The 27,406-nt window shown below is 36.5% G+C and overlaps 1 protein-coding gene across 1 annotated transcript in view; it reads left to right on the top strand.

The window, feature by feature from the left end:
- Positions 1–27,406, top strand: part of DPYD (dihydropyrimidine dehydrogenase) — a 334,630-nt gene that overhangs the window by 6,887 nt on the left and 300,337 nt on the right. The window contains exon 2 of the mRNA XM_050977198.1: positions 14,391–14,501. Within this exon, the coding sequence (XP_050833155.1) occupies positions 14,391–14,501 (111 nt within the window). The remainder of the gene's footprint in view (positions 1–14,390; positions 14,502–27,406) is intronic.

The following is a 27,406-nucleotide window of genomic DNA, read 5'->3' as shown; positions in this document are numbered from 1 at the left end:
GCTATTGCATAGGGCAAAGAATGTAAGATTCAAGTAGGAGTAGAAAACACAGTAACTACTGAAATTAGAAGTGAGGAGGAAATGACAAAGCATGTAAGTTTGAGGAGTGTTTATATCAAGATATGTAAAGGAGTTTTTTCTTAATATCATCCAAATCATAAATCACAAAAGAAGTAATCTACTTTTTCAATATCCTTGTTCTGAAGGAGGGTCGCATCTCTTATTTAAGGGGGTTGCTAGGACACGTAGGGAAAAAATTAGGGAGGCCAAAGCTCAGTTCAAACTTAATTTGACAACTTTTGTAAAGGATAATAAAAAATATTTTTACAAATATGTTAATGGCAAAAGGAAGGGTAAGGCCAACCTTTGTTCTTTACTGGATGTGGGAGGGAACTTAGTAATTGCAGATAAGAAGGCAGTGGAAGTGCTTAACACCTTCTTTGCCTCAGCCTTTAGTGGGAAGACGGCTTGTCCTCAGGACAACTGTCCTCGTGGGCTGGTAAATGGTGTCAGGGAGCAGAAAGGTCCCCCTGTTATCCTGGAGGAGGCAGTCAGAGAACTGCTGAGCCACTTGGATGTTCATAAATCTATGGGACCAGATGGGATCCATCCCAGGGTGAGGAGTGAGCTGGCAGATGAGCTTGCAAAGCCTCTCTCCATCATTGACTAGCAGTCCTGGCTCCCTGGGGAGGTTCCAGATGACTGGAAGCTGGCCAGTTTGACACCCATTCACAAAAAGGGTGGGAAGGAGGATCCTGGTAATTAAAGGCCAGTCAGCCTGACCTCAGTACCCAGTAAGGTAATGGAACAGTTTATACTGAGTGTCATTACACAGTGCTTACAAATGATGGCCAGGGTGTCAGACCCAGCATAGGTTCAGGAGAGGTAGGTTGTGGTTGACCAACCTGATCTCCTTTTATGGCCAAGTGACCTCCCTGGTGGATGCAGGAAAGGCTGTGGATGTTGTTTGTTTGGACTTCAGCAAGGCCTTTGACACTGTCTCCCCCAGCACACTCCTGGAGAAGCTGGCAGCCCATGGCTTGGACAGGAGCACTCTTTGCTGGATTCAGAACTGGCTGGATGGCCAGGCCCAGAGGGTGGTGGTGAACAGTGCTGCATCCAGCTGGCAGGCAGTCACCGGTGGTGTTCCTCAGGGGTCTGTGGTGGGGCCAGGTCTATTCAATATCTTTATTGATTACATGGATGAGAGGATTGAGTCCTTCATTAGAATTTTGTGGAGGACACTAAGCTGGCAGCATGTGTTGAGCATTTGGGAAATATAGGTTGGATATTGGGAAAAAGTTTTTTACAAAAGCATGATAAAGTACTGGAATTGTCTGCCCAGGGAGGTAGTGGAGTCACCATCCCTGGGTGTGTTTAAAAAAAAGATTGGATATGGTACCCAATGTCATGGTTTAGTTGAGGTGTTAGGGCATGGGACTCAATGATCTTGAAGGTCTCTTCCAACCTAGTGATTCTGTGATTCTTATGCTATGGTGTGAGTTTGGCAATTTCACTTATTTCCTCCATCAAAATACTTAGACCTTCCTGTGAAACATCTGGGTTCTTACCGTAGTCATAGATGCCTTCTTAAACCAGTGCAGAATTGTAAGTGGTTTTAGGTCTCACAGAGATATTTGAATTAAAAGTAAGTCCCCCTATAAGAGTGTTGTTTTTAATAATGCTTCCAGTATTTAAAGATATCATTTCAGAAAGCATTCTTAGTTTGATAAATATTAATGTATGTGATGTTGGTATTTAATTTGTAGATTTAAAGTGATAAACACAATGAAGTCCTTGAAATGCCAAACCTTTCATCTCTGCTCAAGCCAAGGTTCAATTTTATTTTCAGTATGACATTTGCTGCCTGAAGTGTTACAAGTGACTTGACCTTAAAATTACGTTTATTTTAGTTCATTGAAATGGCTGGCCTTTCCAGTTCAACTTGACACCAACAGTGCAAATGGGAGAAGGCAGACATGCTTTCCTGTGACTCTATTTGAAAGCAAATTAAAAAGGTATCTAGGTGATGAATTTAAATATTTCCATTTAGATGGGATGCTAGTCATCACTTAAAGGTGATCATGGTGCATTCTGACATTTTAATTTCAGGTTCAAAAACAATTATATATGTAATTAAGAAGCAAAGTGTCCAGGCAGCCAACTTGTCTGATTTACACATCTTGTTGGTGTGTGTGGTTTTTTTTTTTTTATAGAGGTACCTGTGCACACCACTTTGAGACTGTAGAAGGTGGAAAAATTGAAGGCTGGATTTTCGTTAATGTGCTCATCTTAAGGGCAGTCTTCTTCCAAGTATTAATCACACATTCAATGTCATTAGGTTTGTATTTATCATGGAGGTTGGACTCCATGCCATTTGCAAAGAGGTTGTTGTGATATCTAGTTTATTTATTAGTATATTGCTGCATGTTTGCCTTGGTTTTTGGTGTGACTTTGTTAACTGTACTCAAATACTTTGAGTATTTTTTAATACTCAAAAAATTCTTATTTGAATTGGAACGTCCATTAGAATGAACTTTCCTGGCTGGGCTTTTCTCAGTCAACAAAACATTTGGCCAATATGGAGAGAATGAAGCAGGCTGCTGTGCAGGAGATGCATGTCTCCTGAGGCAGGGATGTTTTGTTGTGCTGTGCACTCTGTGCAGGGCTGTCTGCCCAGCCTTGAGAGAGGTCCTTGTGCTGCCCAATTGCATCTCTGTTAGTCAATTAAGGAATGAGAATATTGTGCTCTGAAGGGAGCCCTTTGCACTCTTGTGATGAAAGGACAGAAGGCAGGATGAGCTTCTGAGCGAGGAAAAAAGTGCTTATAAATATGTGAAGGGATCTATGGGGAAGGAGAAATAAAATATACACTGAAAGCAGGATATTGCTGAGCTTAATAATCACAGCATTTTCCTGTCCAGCCGTTGCACTGTTAGCATCTATACTAGCATCTTGCTTATTATAAAATGCTTGGGTTTTCACTGATTGTGAAGGGCATTCTATGAAAACCCTACTCTATTCTGCTCTTAACAATACGCTGACTACCCTTCCATCCAGGCATGTCTAGCATCCATGCAAAACTCCAGAATTCATTTGTGAAAGTAGGTGGAAGTGTTAGAATAAGTTATTAAAAATGTAGACCCATAATGGGAGCAAAGAAGATTGGAAGTATAAAGGGAGGTTTTACACCTGGAAGTTATTATAGTTATTTAGATTGAGCGAGAATAATAACCAATTGTTTTCCAGGATGTATGACACATTTATGAAAAAACCTTGAAGGATAAATGGATCTTTTTAGTATGCTACTTCCACAAAGGACTCTATGAATAAAATAATAGTGAGAGAACTCTCAGTGGATGCTGAATACTGCTAATTGATGAAATTATTACTTATTACACTGCAACTGAACTCTGCTTAGAAACACTATTTTCAGTATGATTTTTTGAAAATGACAGCTGAAATGTAAGAGGCTTTGTATTGAAAGTGAATAGTGATAATTTCTTGATATCTTTGTAATGAAAGATATTTCAATGACAGTTAAAACTGAAAAAAGTGTTTTTTCTTAAGTGCACAAATCATGGACTATGACTATGAAAATAAAATGAACTTTTCTGAAATCAATAAAGTAGACTTAATGTGGATTTATGAGGCATTTAAAAAATAACTTGAAGTAGTCTATTTATAATAAAGCAGTCAATTATTTGTGTCAGCAGTTTTCATATTATGTCACATTTTAAGGTTAAAAATTGGGTTTGTGAGATAGAGTGTAGCAATCATATTAAGGAAAACTCTTAATTCTAAATTAAATCAGTATTGAAGAATACTGCTGATTTACTCCTCAGGGCAAAAATGGGAATGAGTACCAGATTTTCCTTGGTTTTTTATTGAGGAAATTAGAGCTTGCTGTCCTTGTTGGTGTGTCTAGTCAGGTCTGTATACTAACTCTTATGGATTGTTATCAGTAGTTGGTGTGAGCACCTGTGCTCAAAGGATCACATGTAGTGTAACATTTTGGAGTATAATATGGGTGAATACAAGATCTAATTTTAGCCCTAACAAATCTGTTCATCAGTGCTAAGATGAACCTCTCTGTTAATTTCAACAGACTGCAGCATCAGAGGGACAAAGTAGTCTTGTGCAAATTTGTGCACACGCTTGCGTGTGGATGTGTGTGTACGCTGCAGGAACGCAGGATGGGAGATTAAAAGTGGTTCCCAGACTTACTCTGTTTCTGTTTTAAAGTTGTGTTTGTTATTGCCCTTTTTTCAGTTCCAATTGAAAATGCAAAATTTGAAAGATTTTAGTAAGCACAAACATAGCTTTTCAAAACAGATGGAAGTGAGAAAGTGACAAAAGAGTTGGGAGGAAAAAAAGCAAAGAAGATAACCACAACAGAAGCTGTTCTAGAATGCTAGTGATGAAATGAAGAAATAAAATGAATACAGAACAGAGAAAAATGAATTATTATCTCTTCTCTAAGTATCTATAGTCTGAGTAAAGTGTCACTAGTCAGCAGTAACCAATAATAAGATGAAGGGCCAGTACTATTTTGTTAGGATAGAGTATGATAAGAAAGAGATTCTGAAAAGCTGTAGAATAGGAACTGGTTCTTCAGTAAAGCAGAATAGCTTGCGTGTTGCTAAATCATGGCACTAGGTGAGGAGAGAAGATGAAATGATTTAGGAACCCCAAGAAGTATTTAGCACAAAAGTAAAGTTAGATCATTTTTAACTCCTAGTATTATGTTCTTTATGCATTTAATCAATGAGCTCTTAGTGAAAAATACATAAGAAGTCTTGAGAGTTGGTCTGAAACTCTTTTAGTGCTCGAGCAGGATTCTTGTCATGTTCTCTGATTTGTAATCTTAGTTGAACTGATTTGCAGTTTCCACTGCCTCTGACCAGAAACTTTCCAACACACAGCGGCATGTGCTCCTGCTCATAACAAACAGCAAACAAAGGGATGCTGGTCTGAGAAAAATGGTTTTTAATACTTCTATCCTCATTGAATGAGAGCATTGTGGTCTTGTATCTTCTGTTCTAGGAAAGAGAACTTGGACCTCCCAGCAACATGGGAATTTTATTTTTTCAAAAGTCCGATACTTAGATTTTGATGCAGCTTGAAATCCACCGCCTTAGAATTATTACAGTATGTTTATAGAAGAAATATTTTGCTGTAATTTTAGAAAACCTTACAAATGATAAAAATAGTTCTTCCTTGTTCAGAGGTCTCACAGCAGAGGTGTAATTTGCTTAATAAATAAAAAGAATTAGAAAATATTGCTCCTAAATACAACACTCTTTAATAAGTGTTTAAAAGTAAGTTTTCTCTATAGGCATGAGACAAAGTATAATAGATCAGAATCCAGATGTTTACTGGCATGTTTCTAGATTGGGCAGCCTTATCTAATTATTTATTTTAAGAGTATCACCTCTGCTTCCGCCCCACACATTCATCAGTATTTAATGTCAGTAAGATTTGAAAATCAAAATTGTAAGAGTGAAGAACTCCAAGGAATTTTCTATATTTCCTGTTACTGATATGTTCCACTCTCATCTATAGCATGGGAGTCCCTGTATACTTACGGAGTGTAATGTTTCTTTGCTTGAAGGTGTCAGCATCGCTGTGCGCTTCTGCAAAAGAAGACAATGACATTTTTAAATGCAATAGGAGAAATTGGAAGCAGTTTCCTCTTGCATGTTTTCAAGCAACAAAACTTGTGTGGTTTTGTTTTTGGTTTTTTTTTTTTTTTCAATTATCAGACACTTAGTAATATTTTATAATAGGGCTTCACATATAATTACTGCTTATAGGATATTATTAAAAATCCTTCACATTTCCATTTTTTACTACATGCTAATTCTTTTTTTCCTTTTGGTTAGAATGCTCTGGTGTATGCACAGTTAATAGAAAGTCTGTAGTCCCATTGTCAAGTTTGCATTTTACAATTGTATTAAACAGTTGCTATTCTTCTTTTAGTAAGAAGTTTGCACAGTAGTTGCAAAAAGGTAGGTTTACTTGTTACTTCTTCATATTGCAACAGATTTAGAGAGTCAGTGCTGATAGATAGTTGGCATGTTCTTGGAACAAATACAAATGTTCACATTTGTTTCAAGCACTGAGTGTACTAGATCTTTTGGATGTATATTGTTAGTCTCATCCTTGCATTTCAAGTTCATTTATTGCACTTTGAAAATCACCTTTTAACAAAGTTTTCAGAACATTGCTTTGCTCAGCTAAAATTAGTTCCGCTGATTTTGCCAATGATTAAATTTCAGCAGTATTAACTTTGCTAATTTCTCTCCTCTGATCAAAAGTTAGTAGAGCATTCGCTTGTCATTAACAGACGTGTCTCTAATGCAAGTTTGGGTTTTGCTTAAGCAAACACAACTGAGGGTCCAATTCAGAGGTTCAGTTATAGGGATACAATGGCCTTTTTTTGGTTCTGACAAAGTTTTTTTCAAAGGCAGCTGAGCTTGCTTTGTCTTGTGATCTGTTATCTTGTAGAAAAATAGAACTGAGGTGTAAATGTATGAGATGTACATGTATAATAACGATCCTTTTTGCTGTGATCCTTTCAATAAATGACTCTGTGTGAGGGAGCACTTACCAAATAACGTTTGTATTCGTCATATAAGAGAGCAGTTTGATGTGCAAGCATTTGAGACATAGTTCAATTTTACACTGAAGAAGCTGAAAAGTTCTGATATACCTGTGATGCAAACCTAATATTTTTCTGAAGCTTTAAGTTTTGATTTGTAAAGGAGGAAGATGTTTTTATTAGGAATATGAGAAAAGGTGACTTTGAGTGTAGTGGGTATGGCAGACTGGAGACCATGTGTGTGCGTACTTCTAAAGTAGCAGCAGTCATGAAGATAAGAATCAAGGTTGTGACATGAGTTGCTCTGGTTTTTTTTGCACTGTGCCAGTTAGTTGGATGATTAAAGTTGAGGTCCAGTTAGGGACAAAAATTACTAAAATATTAACTGTGTGTGTAGAAGGATAGCTGTACAAAACTTTAAAACCTTGCACTTTTAAAGGTTGTAAATAAGGTAATGTTTTATTCAGCCAAATAAATACATATAGTGAATTCACTGCTGAGTACATCAACAAGAGCTGTGCTCAGCTATGTCTTCTCTGAATTTTGTATGTAAAGGCTAATATTTTTTGGATTTAGTGTATTGTTTATAGTGCAAAAACATGATTGTGTCACACTGTGGTAGTGTCCCTGGAGGAGCCTCAGAACTGATCCTGTGTTGTGGTGAAGTTTAAGTCTGCTTTAGGCTGTGTGGTTTTGAAATATATATGTGTTAAATGCATGAATAATTCACTGATTCTGGTACTTCTTGGATACTTCAGTAAAGCCTGGAGGGTGAGTATTTGCCTTGGTATTCCCTGTGAGGGTCAACAGTTTCTGCAGAGATTAGTTGTGTCAAGAAGATAGCATGCAGAGTTTCCAAGAGCATAATTTACCACCCAGAGCCCTTCCCATAGAGGAGAGTGTTTGGTATCTATGGGAAACAAGTAACACTTTTTGGGTTTCATTTTAATAAACCTTTTAGAATTTACAGTAATACCTAGCACGAATGCATTGCTGAGTTAGAGAAATCAAGCGCTAAATCCGACAGGTAAAGTAACAGCACGATTGTGTAAACCGTGCTTAGGGTTGTGTAATTTTGCTGCTATGTTAATGTATAATGCATTAACTTTGTTATGTAACAGAAAGTGCATGAAGTATAACACACTTTTGTTAACATAGATGTATTCATGACTAAGAATTTCCCGACTTTTGTGGGAGTGATTTAGAAAACTGCTCATTTTGTTAAGATGTAGTATTTATATATTGCAGGAAAATCTGAGGACCAAGAAATTCTGTAGTGGTAAAATTGAAAATCCCAATATCTAAGTACCTAGTAGGGGATCTAGGACTACACCTCTAGGACGCTGGTATGCTATGAGGGTGTCACAGGGTTAATTGTCATGCTCGAAGTTTTAGAGGCTATATGAGGGGTGCAAGAAACCAGAAAAGTGTTTGTTCTGCTATCAGCAGTTTGTCTTACGGGGAAATGTAAAGATGAAGATATAGCACTTAAATGCTATGTTAAAGGCACGTGGCAGTGCACAGGTAGCGTATGCTTATCACTAGGTCATCCATCGGCCTTAGTTTCAAAATGGATCAAGAACTATGACCTTGTGTGGCTCAAAAGAGAAATTTGTCTAGTGATTAAAAGTTGAATCTTTTTCCAGCTGGATTTTAGCTCCCTGTGTCCATATGCACAGCGGGATACAGGGCCGGGTCTCAGTCCTTTGAGCAGATTGGCTTCTCCATCCCTGTCTCACAGGAGGCTGCAGTGCTGCTGCTCTTCTGGCACTGGTTCAGAGGCTGGTCGTCTCTTCAAAGTAGTGGTGCCCCATCTTCCAGCTCACTGGATCTTGAGGACGGGTTTGTAGCTATCACAGTAGTATAAAGGACCAGTTCTTAGGCATGGACAGAGGGTCACTTGCAGAATTTATCATTACTGAAAGAGATCAGAGGGCTACACCTTGTCACACCCTGATATATTGGGATAAAATATGTTCACAGTCACCTTGTGGCTTTGCTCACGTGTGCATCTATTTTTCTCAGTAACAGAAAACATACCAGGTAATTTACAAAAATAATTTCTTGGGGGTTTCCCTTGGTTTTTACTAAGGCTGACCATGTTCTTCCCCTGACATTTGTGTTCATTTCACATTTCATCAAGCTTGCTCTGGCTTTTGTTGCTTTGCAGTTAAGCTAGGCCTGAACTACTGTGAAAGCATGGTCTTCACCTGTTTGAAATTTTTGCATGAATTCATGAATTCCTAAGATATGTTATCAGCCAAGTTACATAAATTGTTTGAAAAGTTTCTCATCAGTTCTGATCTTAAGTAAGGAAATCGCAAGTATTGATTTGTAGGATATTCTGTCATAAATAAGCATATGGGAGAGATTCACAACATTGTCCTGTATTCTTTCAGTAATGGAAAATAGCACAGCTAACTTGGGGAAGACGTGACACCATAGATACTTACTTTTGGAAATCTTATGTTTATCTTTAGCGTAACAAACTCTCCTATGACTAGAACTCGCTCTTTCTGATTTGGCAGTGAAACTTCCATGTATAATGGGGACTTTACATGGCGTGTAAAGTCCTGCATCTGACTGTCAGTGCTTCATGCAACTTTCCAAGAAGTAGAGTAGATGTGAGAAGTAAAATGTGACTTAGGCAATTCAAATTAGATATTAATAGGAGTTCGTGCCTTGCTCATCTTCTTCTACACTGATGTTATTTTTCAACAAAGTTCCTTATTGTGGTTCATCTAATCTCATGAAAACAAATACATTTGAGTTCTTTAGCCTTTGATTGAAGAGCAATTATACAATTAGTTTCATATTCAGAGATACTAGAAAATATTAGAGGAAAAGCCCCAGGTATTTGTTTCTGTCAGTGAAGTAACACTTGCATAGCTTTGAAATTAATTGTTTAGTATGCTCATTACTCTTAGAAAAAATAAATATGTTCTCATTATGTTCACTTGGTGAGCATATGTATCTTGCAATACATTTGATGTTACTTGCTGTGAGGGAGATTACAACTCTTTTTAAGGAAATTGGGTAGATTAATGGAATGGGGTGGGTTAAATTGCTCTCCACATGCATTCCCTAGCATGCCTGGCCTACTCCCGAATTTTAATTGATGTGGATAAAAGTGTTCAGCTGAGGGGGCTCTGTGAGGCAACAGGATTAAATCAGGATATAGCCTGTGTATTGCAGGGGCTGGGCTAGGGAAATGAGCTGTATGCTGAAACAAGGAGAGTGATACATGGGACCTTGTTTTATGCCCAATCACAGTCTGCATGTGAACTGTTGCATTTTCCACATCTTCACTGTGACAGTACACCTAGTGATCTGCAATGAACTTCAGGAGGTGTTTTGGGGCTGTTCATAGGAAACTTCCCCAACAAGCTACTGGAAATCCACAGAATCCTTGAAACAAGCAAATACTTACCTAGTCTTTTTAAGAATTTTACGGAGTTTTAATATCGTGACAGAGCCTGAAGATAGATTTTCTGATCGTTATTCTGCCTTTGAATGAGCAGTAACAAATATGAGGATTACTAAGCACTAAATACTTCCGGTGCAACTCATTGGTTTCAGTAGGAGGCTCTTCAGAAGAAGAGTGATCTTTAACTATTGAATTTTTCCAAATTTATTGTTTTGAATGAGAGATAGATAGAGTCCACATAAGCAGGGCACTTTGCTAAGGTTGTTACTTTTGGGGAGAAAAATATAAAGTCAAAGACTTCATGCCACAGTGCTTTAAAGAAAAGGTTTCAAATTTTGAGTTAATGTCACATAATTTACAAAGACACTGCTAGACTCACAGGACTTTTTAATGACTATTGTAAAAGTTACTGCAGTCTCACGTCCCACCTGTGTTCTAAATGCTACTTTTTTTTCCTAAAAACATCCCCTCTCTGCGTGCCCTCCAGTCCCCACTGGCTATGGAGCATTCCCAATGAGCAAAGTGCTTCCATAACTTTATATTTTATTTTGCAGAATATGCGCTTAATTAAAATTCACATTTAATTAAAATAGCTTCTTCTGATTTCAGGAGAAGAGTAGCTTTATGAGACGAGAATAAAAAGTGCTTTTAATGAAATTAAAAGCAAAATGCAATGTCTTCAGAAATTTATGTTGCATCACTATAGAGCATGTGCCAAGCCTGTCTTGATTTACCTGAAAGTGCTGTATCAGAGGCAGGACTCCCAGCTGGAGAGTGTATCCTGTCCTGGATGACTGCTTTGAAGTCACTTACTTGGAGTAATATTAATTCAAATTCCTGATAAATTACTCACTGTGATATGACATGCTGTTTTTAAACTTTTACAGCCTTTTCATTAATAGATTATAGTGAAAATTAGAGCTAGTATATTTTGTTTAGACTTCTTAATCATGCCATTTAAAGAAGAAGCTAAGCAATAAACATCTAATGAATGGCTTATGGTAAGTTTAATCTCAGAAGCTATGTTGCTGTTGGCACAGATCAACATAACCATCTATCAATAAATTCTCAAAATTTAAAAACTGTAGCTATGACTTATGCATGCTAGTCATTCTCAATGTGCATTACATATGAGTAGTTGATTGCATTTTAGGATACTTGCAACCTAAATCGATATCTATTAGACATAACAAATATGTTCCTTTCTAGAAGGGGATGTATTCTGAAATCTAACCATTCTTCTATATTTTGTAGCTTTTAATAATTGTTGTCTTTTAAAAGACCTGAAAGAAATAATTGTCATGGGTAATTATTAAAGGAATTCCTTAAGGTAATGATATTTGAGCAAGTCATCTGCAAAATATATTTGAGTTGCATTCCACAGAGATGGGCTTCTTGGCTTTTTTCCCAAAGTGAAGTCTTCAAATTAATCTGTGGAAATAGTGAAGGAAAGTATAATACTTTGGTGGTGCCCATAATCATCAATACTGTGCAGAGTTGCAGCTTTAACTCAGCTGTGCGTGTTGTGCTTCTGCACCAAGAGTCACAAACTCCACACGGGCTCAGTTCACTTCTGTGTCCTTACTCATAGCCCCATCTCTTTCTTCATCAACAGAGTACCACAAGGGATTTCTACTGAAGCACAGTATCCTTATATTCTGATTTGCAGCCATTAATGATAATGGATTTATATCTACTATTAATGAAATAAATGGAGCCAGTAATGTAAAACTGTAAAGATAAAATTCATAGGTTCTGCATTACTGTACAAATAGCATCTTAATGTGAAATCCAAAGTTGATAGTACTTTGAAAAGGGATGTGTTATGCACCTGCATCCTCTATTGGGGAGCTTGAGTCTTGGCCTTTCAACATCTGGAGAGATCAAACAACAGCTCATCTGTCAAGAATGAGAATTTATGTGGCAGAATAAGCATGAGATTCAGACAAGCAAGATTGCAAGTGCCCAAATAATTCTCACCAATGAACTCTTTCCTTGCTTGGATGACCAGTGTGTTTGAGAGACTGGAGGTGTCAGGTTTCCTTTCTTGCATGTCCAAGTGGTTTTTTTTTGTTTAGTTGTGTATATTCATTGTTATTTGCAATATGTACTCTAGAAGGTTTTTTTCAGTAATTTTGCACTTACTGACTGACCCATCTGAATTTAGTTGTTAAATTTACTAAATGTCTGACTAGCCATAAGCTGTGAAAAGCCAACCAGGGAACTGAAATGAATAGGAAGAAAACACCCTCACTAATTTCCCTTCTGACTGTTCAACTGACCCAAGAGCATTTACATTATTTTCCCACTTAAGCAGTTAACTTCTGAGTTGTTCTTAAGCACCAGGGACCTCTAGCTAGAGCAGCCACTTTGGTCAGCAATCCAAGATTTAAGCAGGTAGTATATTATTTATGGAGTGGAAATATAAGCAATTTTTATATTGTATATGTGATTTAGTATTTTCTGTGCCAGTTTTATTTCAGATTAAATTCTGGGACATGCTGTGCTATGTAGTCCTTTTGGATTTCTGCAACTGTTGCACTTGGAGCCATGCTCCTGCTGCAGAATTCCAACAGGAGCAAACATATGGGGATTCTTCCGTCCTTGGCTTGCCCCACCATTTGTTCCATGTTTTAAACCAACTGGTGCTGTACCCAGTAGAGTACATCTGTTACAGTTTATTGCTAGAAATTTGCAATTCATTTCAGTTTGCTAAAATAATATTCATGGCCAAGCATTAAGCAATTACAAAAGAGAGTAGGCAAAATTTTGCTGAAGTTTTTGTGCAGAACCTACTGCCCAGCTTGGGTAATTAGGACGCTCAACAGTCGGATAATGCTCTGACAGTTGAGTTTGATCATCCTGAGAAAATCAAGTATCCACTGAGATATCCCTTGTGTGGATGTCCCTGCTCTGTTTTAATTAAGGGAAAAATAAATTGGCATGAATAACCACTGAATGCATTTGGTTGCCACATCTTGCCTGAGATACTCATCTGAGGAACACCCTGAACTGGAGCAGAGTGCTTGCTGCTGGAATTACAGGGGCACATCCAGTAACAACCTGTAACTCTTTCTGAAAGTCAGCAGCATGTAGGCTGCCAAGTAGTCTATATGTTTTTTTAATGTTGTCCCTCACTTTGTGTCTCTGTGCTTCAGGTAAGCTGGGAGTTACTTTGTTGGGTTATGTTGTTTGCAGAGGTGAGATTTCTGGTTTGAGGGGAAAATTGGATTACCAATCATTACCTTCACAGTAAGGCATTAAGTAGTTAAATAGAAAGTGACTCCTTCATATTTAAAATAAGAAGTCCCCATAATCAGCGCAATAAAACCTTAATACAAGAGATGTTTCATCATTATCACCCTCTGAAGCAGATTTTTAAAATTAGGAAGAATCACAATATAATATTCATATTCATAACCCCGTCACACTCATCATGTTTCTGTAAGTCAGTCTCGCACATCTTTGACATATAGTAACAGAATAAACACACTCTGCTCACTGCAGTGGAGACGTGTAGTTCTAAAGCCAAGGCTTTTTTATAGGTAAACTTGCAAACTAATTCCAGAAGTTACAAGCAGCAATGTGCCTGTTTTTGTTCTCCATCACAGACCTGAGTCTGGCTCTGTCTCTTGGATGCCTTTCGTACTCATCCCTTGAAATAAATGTCGCTTTTGCTGTAGAAATCTGTTACTTGCCTGATGTAAAAAGAGTTTTGGTTCCAAAAATTAGATTTAATTTGTTGAGTTACATTAGGGTAGTGCAAGACAATGCAAACTTCATTCTGCCTGTGTTGTCAGACCACCACTATGACTTAAAAGTATGGCTACATTTCTGAGATTTATTTGTGTCCTTGCAAATAAAAGCATTTTAAGATAAGTGAGTTAACTCATCAGTTCACTAGGCTTAGAAGGAGATTCTTTTGATGGGGAAATTGGAGCTTATGCTGAAATGATGAAGCATTCAGAAACAACTGAGATATTTTAAAATATTTTTGCTTGTTTTGCTTTAGAAGTGTTTCTTGGAATGATACATGAACCAGAATTGTCTTTCTATATGCTGTACATAAAAAATATCTAGGAATGGAAACTCTTATTAAAGCTACTAAATATAACTCTATTTTTTAGTAATCCTAGAAATGTCTTTAAATATTAATCATCTAAATGGCGCGGACAATACAATCTAAACAAATTAGTATGGAGTTGGGCTATAATGTGGAATAATTGCATTTGGTTTTATAGAGCACTGTAAATAAGTGTGTAAAGTGTGATCTAAGAGGCTTTGAAAGTGTGATCTAAGAGGCTTCAAATTATGGAAATTTGAATGTATATTTTAATGCCTTTTGTTCTTTTTCCACAGAACATTCTGGCTTTAAATCCCCGAAAACAAACACATGCAACTCTTCACTCAACTGCAGCAAAGAAACTAGTCAAGAAGCAATGGAAAAGGAATTCTGACAAAAACTGTTCAGTAAGTGCATGTTTATCATTGCATCTGGAACATGTTTATCATTGCATCTGGAACAATCATTGAGGCTGAAATCACAGCTGTGGGAAAAATAAATTAGTGTTATTCAGTAGCCACATTTGGCTTCTAGTTTGTTCCTGTAGATACAGAGTTACTTTGTGATGAGCTCTTTACTTTTCAGAAACTATTGCAGTCCATACTTTTTTCATTTTTGGTGATTTTAGTAAGTGTTTGATACAACTTTTGTGCCTTTGTTATGGAGCCTGATCCCTCTCAAGTATCATGTCCTGAGCCCCTTGATTTCCCTGGGTAGTGGATAGCCTCTTCTGCCACTTCCTCCTCTTTTTGTTTTCCAAGAGTCACATTGGGCTGAGCAGCACTTCACTGTCCTTTCTGAGACTTCTAAAGCTAATTTTATTTGCTACAGAAGTAAGGGAACCTGTCAGATGTAGCTATTTTATAGAAATACATAAATCTTAGATTAAAACATGACTCTGGAATTTAAATTTTGTGCATTGTATTTTTCAGGAAATAGTTGATTTTGAAATAAATACTTCTCTTGCTGTAAACTGTCTATACTCTTCTGTATTCCTGCCATTTTATATCATCATTTTCTTTCTAGGTGTTTGAATTCCTAGTCTCAGTGTGATATTTGACTAATCCTATCAGAATTTTAGTCCCTTTGATCCCTCATCCGATGAGAAGTTTTGTACTGTTTTTACTGTCTTCCTACAGGTTGTCTAACATAATCCTCTAAATTCAGAAACCTTTTAGGTAGAGTACTAATTTCCTTATGGGTATAATGATAGTGGTGTCTTTTCATAGTGTTGTCAAAACACCTCCCACTAAAAAGGAAAAATCAGGTAGGAAGTTGATTATGTTTGTAATTAAAAATATTTCATCCAAAACCCAACAAAATACAAAAACCCAATCAAAAATACCAAAAAGTTTCTCAGTTTCTTAAAATCATGAAATCCAGTATGAACAACAAATATTTGCTGGATAGGATATCCTTAGCATTTCAACAATGCTCTTAGTTCCTGTTTTATAGTATTGATTATAAGAATCTCGTTTTTGCTATAGCTGTTATTCCTATTTTCTTGTATTTATTGGCTTAGATGATGTTATGTGTACTAGAAACTTATGTACACGTAAACCTTCTGTTTGTGAACTTGGAGGATTATTTTGAGATGTCTGATCCAGATATTTCCCACAACTGTCTGTTCCTGCTGCAGAGAGTGTTAGGCTGCTTTGAAAGTGGCTCCTGGGCAGCTGCAGTTTACACTGTCATGTTTTCAGGTGACCTGAAATCAATACCAGGCTGTAAACTCCTCTGCTTTCAGAAGCTGTTTGTTAGGAGGCTCAGGTCTCCATGCAGCAGGGCAGCTGGGTATCTGTGTAGTAACCTAATTAGCTGTTCCCATGTAAATTATTCTGGTTAGTTAAACTGTAACAGTCACAGAAATATTTTACTAATAGGTGTGTTAACACACATTTCCTAAAGCATCTAGGCTTTTAAGTCACACTTTGTTGTCCCTGAGCTGTTCTTCATGTCAGCCTTGCTTGGATTTTGTATTGTTTACTCATAAAGTGTTTTATATTTGCTGTTGATTTTGAAAGTGCATGGTTTTCTAGAAACTGTTTCTCTCCTTGTGTTCCTGCTGTTAGCTGTATGTGTGTACCTCTTGATGTCTCAAATATTTCTGGATTCCCAAGGTCTGAGCTTCTTGGGTTGTGCAAACACCATGGATTTGGGTTCATTGCCAGCTTGTGTGCCTTGTCTGGATTTTCAGTTGGGAGAAATTCTGAACATTGTCAAATATTGCAGGATGATGTTTTGGCATAGGCTTGGAGTCTAATAAACAACTTGATTTTACAGTTCTGCAGTACTGCTTGGAGATCTGTGCAGTTATTAGCACCCTGTCCTGACAGGAATCTGCTGATGGGGTACAGTTTACAGGCTTAAAAGTCAGAAAGAAACATATATCTGTATATGGGCAGATATAACTACTTTCATAGCAGATAGTTTTAATGCTGCTTTATTATATATTATTTGGTTTGCAAGCTGTTGTAAGAAGTGTCAAGTGCTAGAAGGAACTGTAAAGGGATAGTCCTTATTTCTAGATGGGTAATGATCCTAGTTTTTAAAACTGACAAACTTTTCTTCACTCAGAGATATGTAGCTTACTCTTACTGTGTAAGATTTACCACATAGCTTACTATTAGCTTACTATAGCAGAAAAAGCCCTGAAAAATTAAAAAAAAAAAAAAATTGTCTGGTCTCCCATTACATAAAAGACATCAGTAAAAAATAAGAGACCTTTTACATTCTCCAGATCATTGTTGTTGAATGTTTTTAATAAAAAAATAAAATAAAACAGTTGAATCCTTTCATTGCCTCCCTAAATTAGGAAGGCTAATGTAGGAAAGGATTCACTGAACACAGTTTTCTGTTTTTGTCCTGAGAGCCACTGGCGATAATGTTTAGGCCTGCTAATGAATAGATCAAGCTCCATTTGAAGTCCGTATGAACTTTATTTGTTTCCATTTCCCTAAAATCTGATTTTGGCTTTTAGCTTTGGATTCTTTTAAAGCTGTTCTGATGCTGCCTTTGCAGAACTACTGTTGAAAGGAAGGAGGGAGTATGAAAATACAAAACTAATTAAATTAACAGCCCTCAAAACTCTGAACAAAAGCTACATCTGCTGAGGCATGCACACAGTGACTTTGTAATGTCTAATAGTCTTCCAGATGGCAGACTTACATATTTCTTCAGAATAATTACTCAAGTAAAATTTTAACTCCTAGCCTGCTCTGAGACTCTTTGGGTTGCCCATTTAATGAGTTCTGAAGTGGAAAAAGGATGTCAATATCTTTCCTCAGCACTGGAAAAGTATCCTTGTAAGGGAAGGTTCAATTATGCCTTCAGTGAGTACTATTGTTTATTTACTATGTAGGCAACCAAGTGTTGCTCTAAAAATTATTTATAATTTTAGGTGCAAGATTAGTCAGCTTTCCTTCAGAAATTTTAACTCAGATATATGTATCAGAGTAGGAAAACTCTTTATTCCTGTGTCACCCTCAGTAACAGTGTTAGACCTAAGCATTAACACTCCTTTTTCTTATGAGTCATGCTGAAAAGGGGTATAAACACATGCCTCTAGTTATCTGGGGGAACAAAGATTTCTGTTGTCCAGAAAAAAATAAAAGTAAAAGAGTTTTGAAATAGCTGTTCTAGTAGTAAGCATTAAAAAAGGGTACAAAATTTAGGTCACATTAGATCATCAGTTTACAGATAGAACAAAAGCAAAGGGATCAACTGTGAAACTGGGAGGATTTGCTTTGATTTCAGGTCTTTCCTAAGTAGTTCAGGGTTGTTTAGACTTTGGATAAATATTTTTGTTTGTGGTTTCTGACTCTTTATAATTCCATTTCTGTGTGTATTTTGTGGTTACCAACATTTTGGTCACCAACTAGGGGGCACACATTATGTGCATTTACATTGCACCCAGCACACTGATTTCCTTGCTTTATGAATAGGGTTTCTGAATATTATGGACAAGTTTTGTTCTACCTTGTACATGTGCAGGTTTGTAATTTAAATGAAATTCACCTCCACAAGTTTTATAACTTGACTTGTCACTGGAGAATTCAGTGAGATACCCTAGTCCAGGCTTCTTTTTGGTAATGAAATCTTGTAGATACCTACTAAGGAGAGGTGAGAAGTTTGTATAGATTCACCTATGTATTCAGACTTGCTTCAGTTTCTGCATGTAGAAATAATTGTAGGATTTGCTCCAGATGGAAATGCTGGAAGTATTTCAACACTACAAGAAGGTGAAAAGGAAATGGGGTTTAAATTGGTTTGTAGCTAATTGCCATAGCCTGTAACAGTATTGATTTTCTGGCAGTATTAGCATTGTTCTTTGTCCTTACATGTGCTAAGCCTGATCAGTATTGTGCAAAAAGAGCCTCTCTTCCATGAACAAAATAATTTTGATGCTCACCTCTTTTTGGTTTTGGGGTTTTTTTCTTCTTTTTTTTTTTCTTTTTGGCAAGGTCTCACTTTGGGAAAGAGACTTTAACTCTACTCTAATTCTTTACAGCCATTAGAGAAAACCAAATTCTTCACCTTGTCTTTTTTTGTGCAACATTAAGTTGCAACTACCAGATCATTTTGTGCTAATGATGGAGCATGAGATCTGCAATTCAATGCAAGATATAACAGCTCATGTTGCTCTTTAAGTTCAGAGGACAAGGGTACTCCCTTAAAACAGTAGTAATAAGAGCTTGCTAAAACTTCTAACTACTTTTCACTATGATTGTATTTCTGTGGCTGTCACTGCTATATATAAATGCCTGTATAAAGAAATTCTTTAAAAAAGATATGTAAGTACCTCTTGATGTACCAGTGTCCAGGCTTCCATTGAAAAATCTGTAAACAAGATTACAGCTGAGATCATTCTCAGCTATAATCAGTGTGTTACTCTAAGTGTTGCCTTCCAGCGAGGTGGGAAAAGTTCACATGATTTTTGTCCCAAATAATGTATCATGCTTACAGAATAATCAAGTTAGCATTTCACAAATAACTGATGGATTGAAGCAGAAATAGTGCAAATTGCAAACAAATAGATATAAAACCCCATACACTGAAGGCCTGAAACCAAGAACCTTAGTGAATAAATGCTTTTTCAGTGAATAATTTGTCTATTTCTAGACATGTATTGATGAAAGATTCTATATTTATAAATAAAAAATAATCCCAAATATTGTAAAATAGAGAACACTCATTAAAGGAAATCAACTCAATTATATTTATAATCTAAACGTATAGTTTACCTTTGCAAATATTTATTTTTGTCTTCATTGCATATGAATATGCAAGTTTAGCTCTTTTCTGAATGGGTATACAATGGCAGATGTCTCTCTAATCGCTGCTCTATTCAAACATTAATTGGTAGAACATATGTAGAATTCTACTAGTCTGAATAGGTATAGGATAGCAGCAGTCTCTTTAATCACATCACTATTCAACCACTAATTGGTGTGATGATTAAGGGACATTAGAGGGAGCACTTTGACATCTGATTCTTTGAACCGATGTCTGCTCGAGCTGCGCTGTATTCATCATGGCCAGACTGATTTCTTAAATAAAACGCTCTGATTCCCAAATGTGGAAAATATTGCGTTAGGATCTATTGAGGTGATTAGGGAATTTGAGAATGATTCTTTTATTTAACTAGTGATTGACTGTATATGCACAAACTATTCATATGAATAATACATGTGTTGCTGAGTATCAGAAAGAGCTGAGAAGTAACATCAAGAGATTTTCTCTTTTCTCATAGTGTCAATAATTAAATATTAATACGCATTTTAAAATGTACCAGTTTAATCATTTAGCAGTCAAATTCCTACTCATGCATTTTTTAGATTAACTAATTACTCTGCATTTTCTCTTATCGATAGCATATGCTGGCATTTATAACTCTTTCACTGGAATAAAGTGGTTTACATGTTTATATATGATATCTCATATACTGGGTCTAAGACATGCATATTATGAATTTCCTTGAATAGTATGGTTTATATTAGTTTCAATATCTTAAGGTGTTTTCATTAGAATATCTCAGTAGCTTCTAACTTGCCTGATGCAACAAATTAGTAGTTTTATGCACATTTTCTGTGTATTAAATAGCAAATTCCAGGTGATTGCAAGTTGTGCCAAATGCTTTCTTAGTACTGCGCAAAAGATTCCTTCTCACCCCATGGCTCTTCTGGAGTCCTCTGCAAAACCACCTCCAACCTTTTAACTGCTGCTGTTCAGAGTTCTTCAGGTTTGGTGTTCCTCTCATTTGATGTTGGATTATTCCTCTTCTATAGAGAAGCATTCACCGTTTAGTGAGCAGCATTTAGTTCCAGGTATATTTCTGATCTTAGCCATTTCAAAATGGAAGTGTTTCAGAGTTGCAAATTGTTTATCTTTGCACTGAATTATATGACAAATTGAAAAATGCTTATTTGCTTTAAGTGCTGAATTCTAGGTAAATTGAGTTCATTCCCTTTCATTAAAGCTGAGCAAATCAGAGTAGGGATAGGATCAGAAACCATCTTCACTGTCAACTTTCAACTTCTGCTTAGTATTGTATTCTTTCAGATGTAGAATTCTGTATACTTTCCTGTGGTTACTGGATGGAGGTAAAGATGCCTCCTTATGCTGGGTTTTTTTTTTTTTTTTGGAAAACAGAGCAAGATATCAAGACTAGCTAATCTTTCTTCAGACCTTCTACTCCCACCTTGTTTTTTTTTTTTTTGCTTTTGTAAGCTATTGCCTATGCTGAAACCAAGATTACTCTTTGCTGTACTAGACTTCCCTCTTCTCTAGTGATGACCATCAGACATGTGCTGTTCCTGCTGTGAGAGTGTTGGATTATCTTGTTTTTATGGCCCAAATTCTCACCTATTAGTTTGGTTTGATTTTGAAATTCTCTTCTTGTCTTTTGAAATGTTTAGTATTTCTTTGTTCCCTGTTTCCCTTATTCCACCAACATTATGACAGTAGAAACCATTAGTACATTAATTTTTTCCAATTAACCAAGTCACTGAGGACTTGGGTGAGTCATGAATCATCTTGATTCGGGTTATTTTTGGTGATAGAAAGGATCCTAGTTGTTTCTCAGTAAGTTACACGCTCAGTGGATATTATTTTAGTCTAGTCTACATTTTTAGTTGGCTTATGAAAATGGGCTGTGGCATAATTAGGGGGGAAAAAAGTTTATTCCAGATGTGCCACATCTACTCTGCCAGTTATTCTTGGCCAGTTTTACATGACCGTGTTGGCGCTTTTTATATCACAATGTAAGTTTTAATATATGTGGTCCATTTTCTCTGCCTGGGGTTATGATTTCTGTTTTCACCCTTTTTTTTTTTTTTTTTTTTTTTTTTTTTTTTTTGTTTGTTTCCCCTCCCCCTCTGTAAAGGGAAGCATTATGTCTGTCTCTTCTGACCTTTGGAACCACAAGCCTTCTAGTGGGTGCAATTGATAGTGCTCCATGCATTGCTTCAGTTAGTTAGTTAGTTCCTCGATGACTCAGTGACAAATGAGCTGAATCAGTCAGATTAAAAAGAATAAATTATTCTTTTTTTCTGTGCTCAAGCCTGCAATCCCATGTTCTTGCTGCAAATATATTTTTTTAGTTGTAGTTATGGCTATACTGTGCTGTCTTCGTGAAGAGGACAGGGAGGGCTGTTGATTCTGCATCACTTATTTGCTCTGTTGTGCATAATCTATACTTCTCTTCATTTTCTTCCCGCTTCTCATGTATATAGAACAGTTTTCTTACTATCATTTTACAGTTTTCTCCTCTTCCTTTTTAACTTAAGTTTGCTTAACTTTCTGGTTTTATTCCCACAGTGTTTATGGAGTTCATTTATACTTAGAAATTTATCTACTCTAGATATGTGTCAGTTTCCCTGCTTTTATGATTTTGATTTCCAGGCCACTGTGGGGGGAGGCATGGTATGATCATAAAGGTGTGCTAAGAACCCTCTTTCGGGTGAGTTTTTGTTTTGTTTATTTCCTGTTTGTTTTGTTTTGTTTGTGGTTTTGTGGGGTTATGTTTTTGTTTGTTTTATTTTTTTCTTTTTATTTGCTTTGCTTAGGAATAGTTCCCCCTTGTGAATTTCTGTAGGGTTTGCCCTTTCTCCTGCTTTCTTTTACTGATCAGTAAAACTCTTAGGATACATACCAGAAATTATATTTTCTGAAGTTCACCATCCTCATTCTTTTACCCTCACTACTTTCTGCACTTGGAATTGATTGGAATCTATTACAGAGGTAAGTCATTGATTGTAAGATGCTTTGACTTTTTAAATGCAACCTGTAAAGCAGAGATCCTAATAATGGTAGCATATTTGATGTGATAACTGACAAACTTTGTTAGTAACAGTCATTTAATCAGGAACACTAATACAGAATTTTAAAATCAGTATCGACTCATACCAATCTTATCAATTCTGGTATGAATCTGAATGGACTTTATCCCTTTAGCAAGTGAATGAAGTCAGAATAAATACAGATTATAATTTTCATCAATATTTTTGTTTTAAAGTTCAATATAAATAGTATAGAATAAGGTAAACAATTCAAAGACATTAATTTTAAGATTATTAGTATTCAAAATATACAAAATTTATTTGGAATTTGAATCCAAATTTGTCAAGAATAATTTCACACTGAACTGTAGAACAACTTCAAAAAGTTTTATGAGGATTGCCCGGAGGGAGTTCAAAAAAATGGGATTGATTGGCAAAGCAGGAAATACGGAGAAAAAAATGAGAACTTTCAAAAGTCAAGTTGAGTCACTCTGGGTGAAAGAAATTAAAACAAATAGTAAAAGGTTATTCAGCTATATAAAACAAATAGTAGAATATTTTCTTAAGCTGTTTAAACTAAAAGAAATAAAAGAACAAGCAAAGTCAGTGTGAAGATAGGATTAAGCATCTTAGGTGTTGTCTGAAGTCTTTGTAAATTGTTGTCCTACTTTCAGTAAGATGGGAATGAAGCAAGAGGTGGCTAAATGGGCAGAAAAGTGCAGAAGTGGAACTTACACCAGACAGGCCAGAAGGAGAACTTGGAGTGTTTTATGTTTGAAGTCAAAGGAACAGAACAACATCCATAAAAGTATCGCAGAACAATTGACGTGGAATGCCAAGCTTTGTAGTAGAGCAAGTCCTTGATTAAAGAATAGGCAGTGCAGTTTGTGTGTGTTAAGAGACAGAGAACTGATGGGCAACTCTCGCTCTGTTGGTCTCATATTGGCAGCATGCAAAACTTTGAAAACAAAATTTGAAGTAGAGATTTATTAAATGCATTAAGGAAAATGGAAGATAGAATAAGGCATATTAGGCTCTATTCTTAGGGATAAATTGTGCCACACTAACAAGGGTTTTGAGTTTTTATTTTTGTCAATTAATAATGAAGTGTCATCTGCTTAGATTAGAATAGTAGCATGGATAACGAACTGGCTAGAGGGGAAATGAGAGTGAGAAGTGTTTAAACAAGATCTGCTGGGCTTTTAGCAGAGCTTTTTGAAGAATCAGTCTTCAGATTCATAACATTTAATATTTTCATTAATGAGCTTGACATAAATATTAGGAGCATGTTACAAGAAAGTCGACAGGCGCTGTCAATACAGAAGGAGCTAGAACATCATAAAGAACCGTGTGACACTGAAATTTAGAATAAAAAAGATAAGAATAAATTTAAGAGTACAATTAGGAGGCTGTATAGCCAAGGGCTGAGGATGAGAATGACTAGGAGCATAATATCTGGAATTTAGCAAGAAGAGGATTTAGAAATACCAGCTGATCAGAGGGTGATGGCTCCATGAACTGGGTAAGAAAATCTGAATGTAAACTGAATGTGAAAGCAAGAGGTTACTTGTGATTGTCTTAGCTGTCACTTCTAGTCTCCTGTATGCTTTAATGTTTTGGACTGTGGGGGTTATGTAGAATAAATTGCATTTGAATCACATCAGATACATAGTGAGCGTCATTGAAATGCTCATGGGGAAAAATGTGTCTGCCTTCAAGTAAGGATCTGGTTAGTGGCCAGTAAACAAGGCTACACCTTGAGCCCAAATGTTGAAAGGCTAATGATTAGGTTTGCCCTCTCTGTTGTTTTCTGAGTCATGAAACACTTCTATGTAAAATAGCATCTGACTGTGTAATTAAAACTGGGTTTGCTGCATGTATGTGCAGGAGCCAAATAAAGTTTTGAAACCTTTTTTAGGCATTTTAAATATAAGTGCCTGACTGTGCAATGCCTGTGTTTCTTTTATGGACTGTATGATCTATGGGTTCTTCTGTGTTCTCTAGCCAACTCTATGTGCCTTTCTTCAGCCTTCTATTTTTACAAACATTACTTGGGGAATGAGGTTAATTGTGTACCTGAATGTTAGTTTCTGTCCTTTGTTTATTTGGGTGGATCATTTGCAGCCTGTCTTTACTAAGTAACAAGTTGTAGCTGATAAATGTAGATTATTGCTGTTAAATATATTTTTAAGGTATGTGCTCTCTGATCTGCTTTCTTTTCACTTGCTACTGATGCAAGTGCTATGCAGACATGAAATTGCTTTCAGGCTGATTTAGCTATATATAAAATTTCCAAGCAAGAATGCTGACTTTTGATACCCTTCAGAAATACAATGTTAACATTTTCAGCATTTTGTGGGACTTTATTGTAGGTTTGTCCTTAGCTAAATGATGTAGTTATCTTTTGTTTTAACATTTCTAGTTTTTGACTCCCCTTCTAAGACTCCAACTATCCTTAAAGTTTTAGTCCCTTGCATAAGTGACATTTTATCCACTTTCTTTCTCAGAGGTGGTTGGTGAAAGAAGCCTTTCACTGCTGGGGAAAAAAGAAAAAGGACTGTTGGTGAAGCTGATTTAGTATCTTTGTAACTCAGTGTAGCTCATGCTGAATCATCAATACTTTCAGTAGTTTGGACTTAATGAGCATTTGTTTCTGACTTTTGAAGACAGCCCATAAACTTGCATTTTAAAGAGAAGTGCTAGGTGGAGAATTCCCTTTCCTTTCACTGCTGTCACATCTGAAATAATTAGAAGTAATACATACTGAAAATCTTTTAATATTGAATCCTACAGTTTTTGGGGACAAGCTTTCATTTCCTTATAATTCCACTTCATTTTTGACAATGCTTGGACCATTTTTCATACCCTCTACAATCTGCAGGCCGTCTTTCCTTTTTAGTGTAAAGCTTTCAGAAGAGGCCAGTGAATCTCAGCCACTATTGCAACCATAGTAACTATATAAGACTTGGTTGAATTGAACACATTTTAATTGCATAAGAAATCTTGTTTACATTCTGTTTCTCAAAGATTGTAACAGTAGTAGTATTGGTGAACAGCAATAACCTTAAAGTTGCACGTGTTTTACAGAGTCCATTAGAGACAAGAGGGCAGTGTGCATCAGAGTAGGTGGCCATTTCTTGTGCTGTTGCTGATGTTTTCTCTGGAGTTTTTCTTTTTCATTTGTTTTCCTCTGCATTTATTTTTCAGTGAATGGCCAAACAATGTGAGAAGGATCTTGCATATATTTGTAGCAATAAGTCTGAAAAGCTCTGTTGCCACCAGGGCTCTAGAAAAGCTGTGGAGAGGTACAGGGCGTTGCTAGGCAACACCGCATGGCCACAGATAGTATTTTTCTTTTAATTTATTTATTCTTCAGTTTGAGTGTGTCCTGCTTGGAGCCATTTGGGTAATAGTTAAGCAAGCACATAGAAATCAGAGAGCTGCAGGAGTGGAATAAAGGAATGCAATAAAAAAATGTAAGAAAGGAAAAGCCATGACACATAATTAAACGACCAAGAGACCTGAAATAATTAGTAAGGACTGGAGAGAAAAAGTAAACAGGCATGAGGAAATAAGAGCAGGAGAGAAAAAAACCAAAGTTATGAAAAAAAGAGAATAGAAAAGATAGGGCACTATTGAAGAAATATTAAAAATTGAAAGCTCAAACGGTTTATACACAAGGGGAAGAGGGAGCTTACTGCGTAGGAATAAGACTTAAAAATCAGAGATAAAAATGACTTCAAGAAGAAAAGGGAGGAATTTGGTAATGATGTTAAAAGAATGATGATTTTTGTTTCTTTTTGATTTGCATCATCCTGTTCATTCCTATTACTCTGTTTGCACATATGCAATAGTAGCAGTGACACTCAGGAGCTGGGGACTGATTAATAAGTCCAATATGTTTCCCAGAGAGGAAAAATAATTTAAAGTAAGAGTTTCAGTGTTATTTAGAAATTATTCAATCTGTCTGTTTGGAAATAGCATTTTCAAAACTAGGTTATTGCATTTTATTGAAAAAATGTGGATGATTATACCAAGGGTGTTAGGTCAAGCACTGGTTGTGCAGAGGGAGTAGGTTGTTCATACTCTCTGAGTTAAACACGATAAGCAGGGCAGGTCTGTCCTATGCAGTGTTCAGGGAACTAAAAGGCCTTCACCTGCAATGCTTGGGGCCATTTATAGATTTGAATAGCATAGCAATGTGAGGAAAATTCTGTGCCAGTGCTAGCCTGGCTGAGAGACCCATTTAATTAGCCCAGGAACTGTGCTACCTGGCCCAAATGTCTTGAGCACTGTTTGTGGGACCTGAATTAGTCTCCTCCAAACAGTGCTAAGCCAGATTCAAATCTAGGAGTCTTGCATTGCAGTTCTCTTCTGATGTATCTTGGCTCCATATGGACCTAATTGCATGGGAATTGTGGGAAGGGGCTTGGCTGGTGCTTTGGGGCATGTTCATATTGTTCACTTCAGCTTGAACATAGCCATTTTTCAGAGACTAATAAGAAGGGGAATACTGCTGCCTGATCTGTCTGAAGACAGGCCAGAAGGTTTTGGGAGAAGAAAACTATTCAGACTGAGTCATGAAAGCTTCCAAAGAAGTAAAAAGCTTACAAAGAGGACAGCAAATGAGATAGAGAACCAAAAGAGTGCATAGTGCCATAGTGAGGTATTGAGTAGTTAGGGCTCTTCTCTCTAACATGGTAAATGGAACTGAGACCTGAGGCAATATATTTATCCTGGATGCTGTTCTCAAGGTACATGTGAATAAACAAGCAGCATTACATCAGCATTCTCTTAATGCTCTTTTGAATGCCTTGCTGTAGCTTTACATAAGCCCTGTTCATTTCTCTGTATAGGAAAGTTATTTTTCTAATAATTCTAACGTAATTTTTACAGAAAATAAATTAATACCACCTATTTTCTTAAATTTCTTTTGGAAGATTCTAAAGCTTGTTAAACATGCATGGTATCTTCAAAGAATATTGCACTTATTTGAGCAGTTTTCCCTAATTTTTGATTATGCCTGTATGTCT

The sequence above is a fragment of the Serinus canaria genome, chromosome 8 (genome assembly GCF_022539315.1).
Source record: "Serinus canaria isolate serCan28SL12 chromosome 8, serCan2020, whole genome shotgun sequence".
Lineage (NCBI taxonomy): Eukaryota > Metazoa > Chordata > Aves > Passeriformes > Fringillidae > Serinus > Serinus canaria.
Note: the sequence above shows the minus strand (reverse complement) of the source record. Positions and strands in the feature narration are given on the sequence as shown.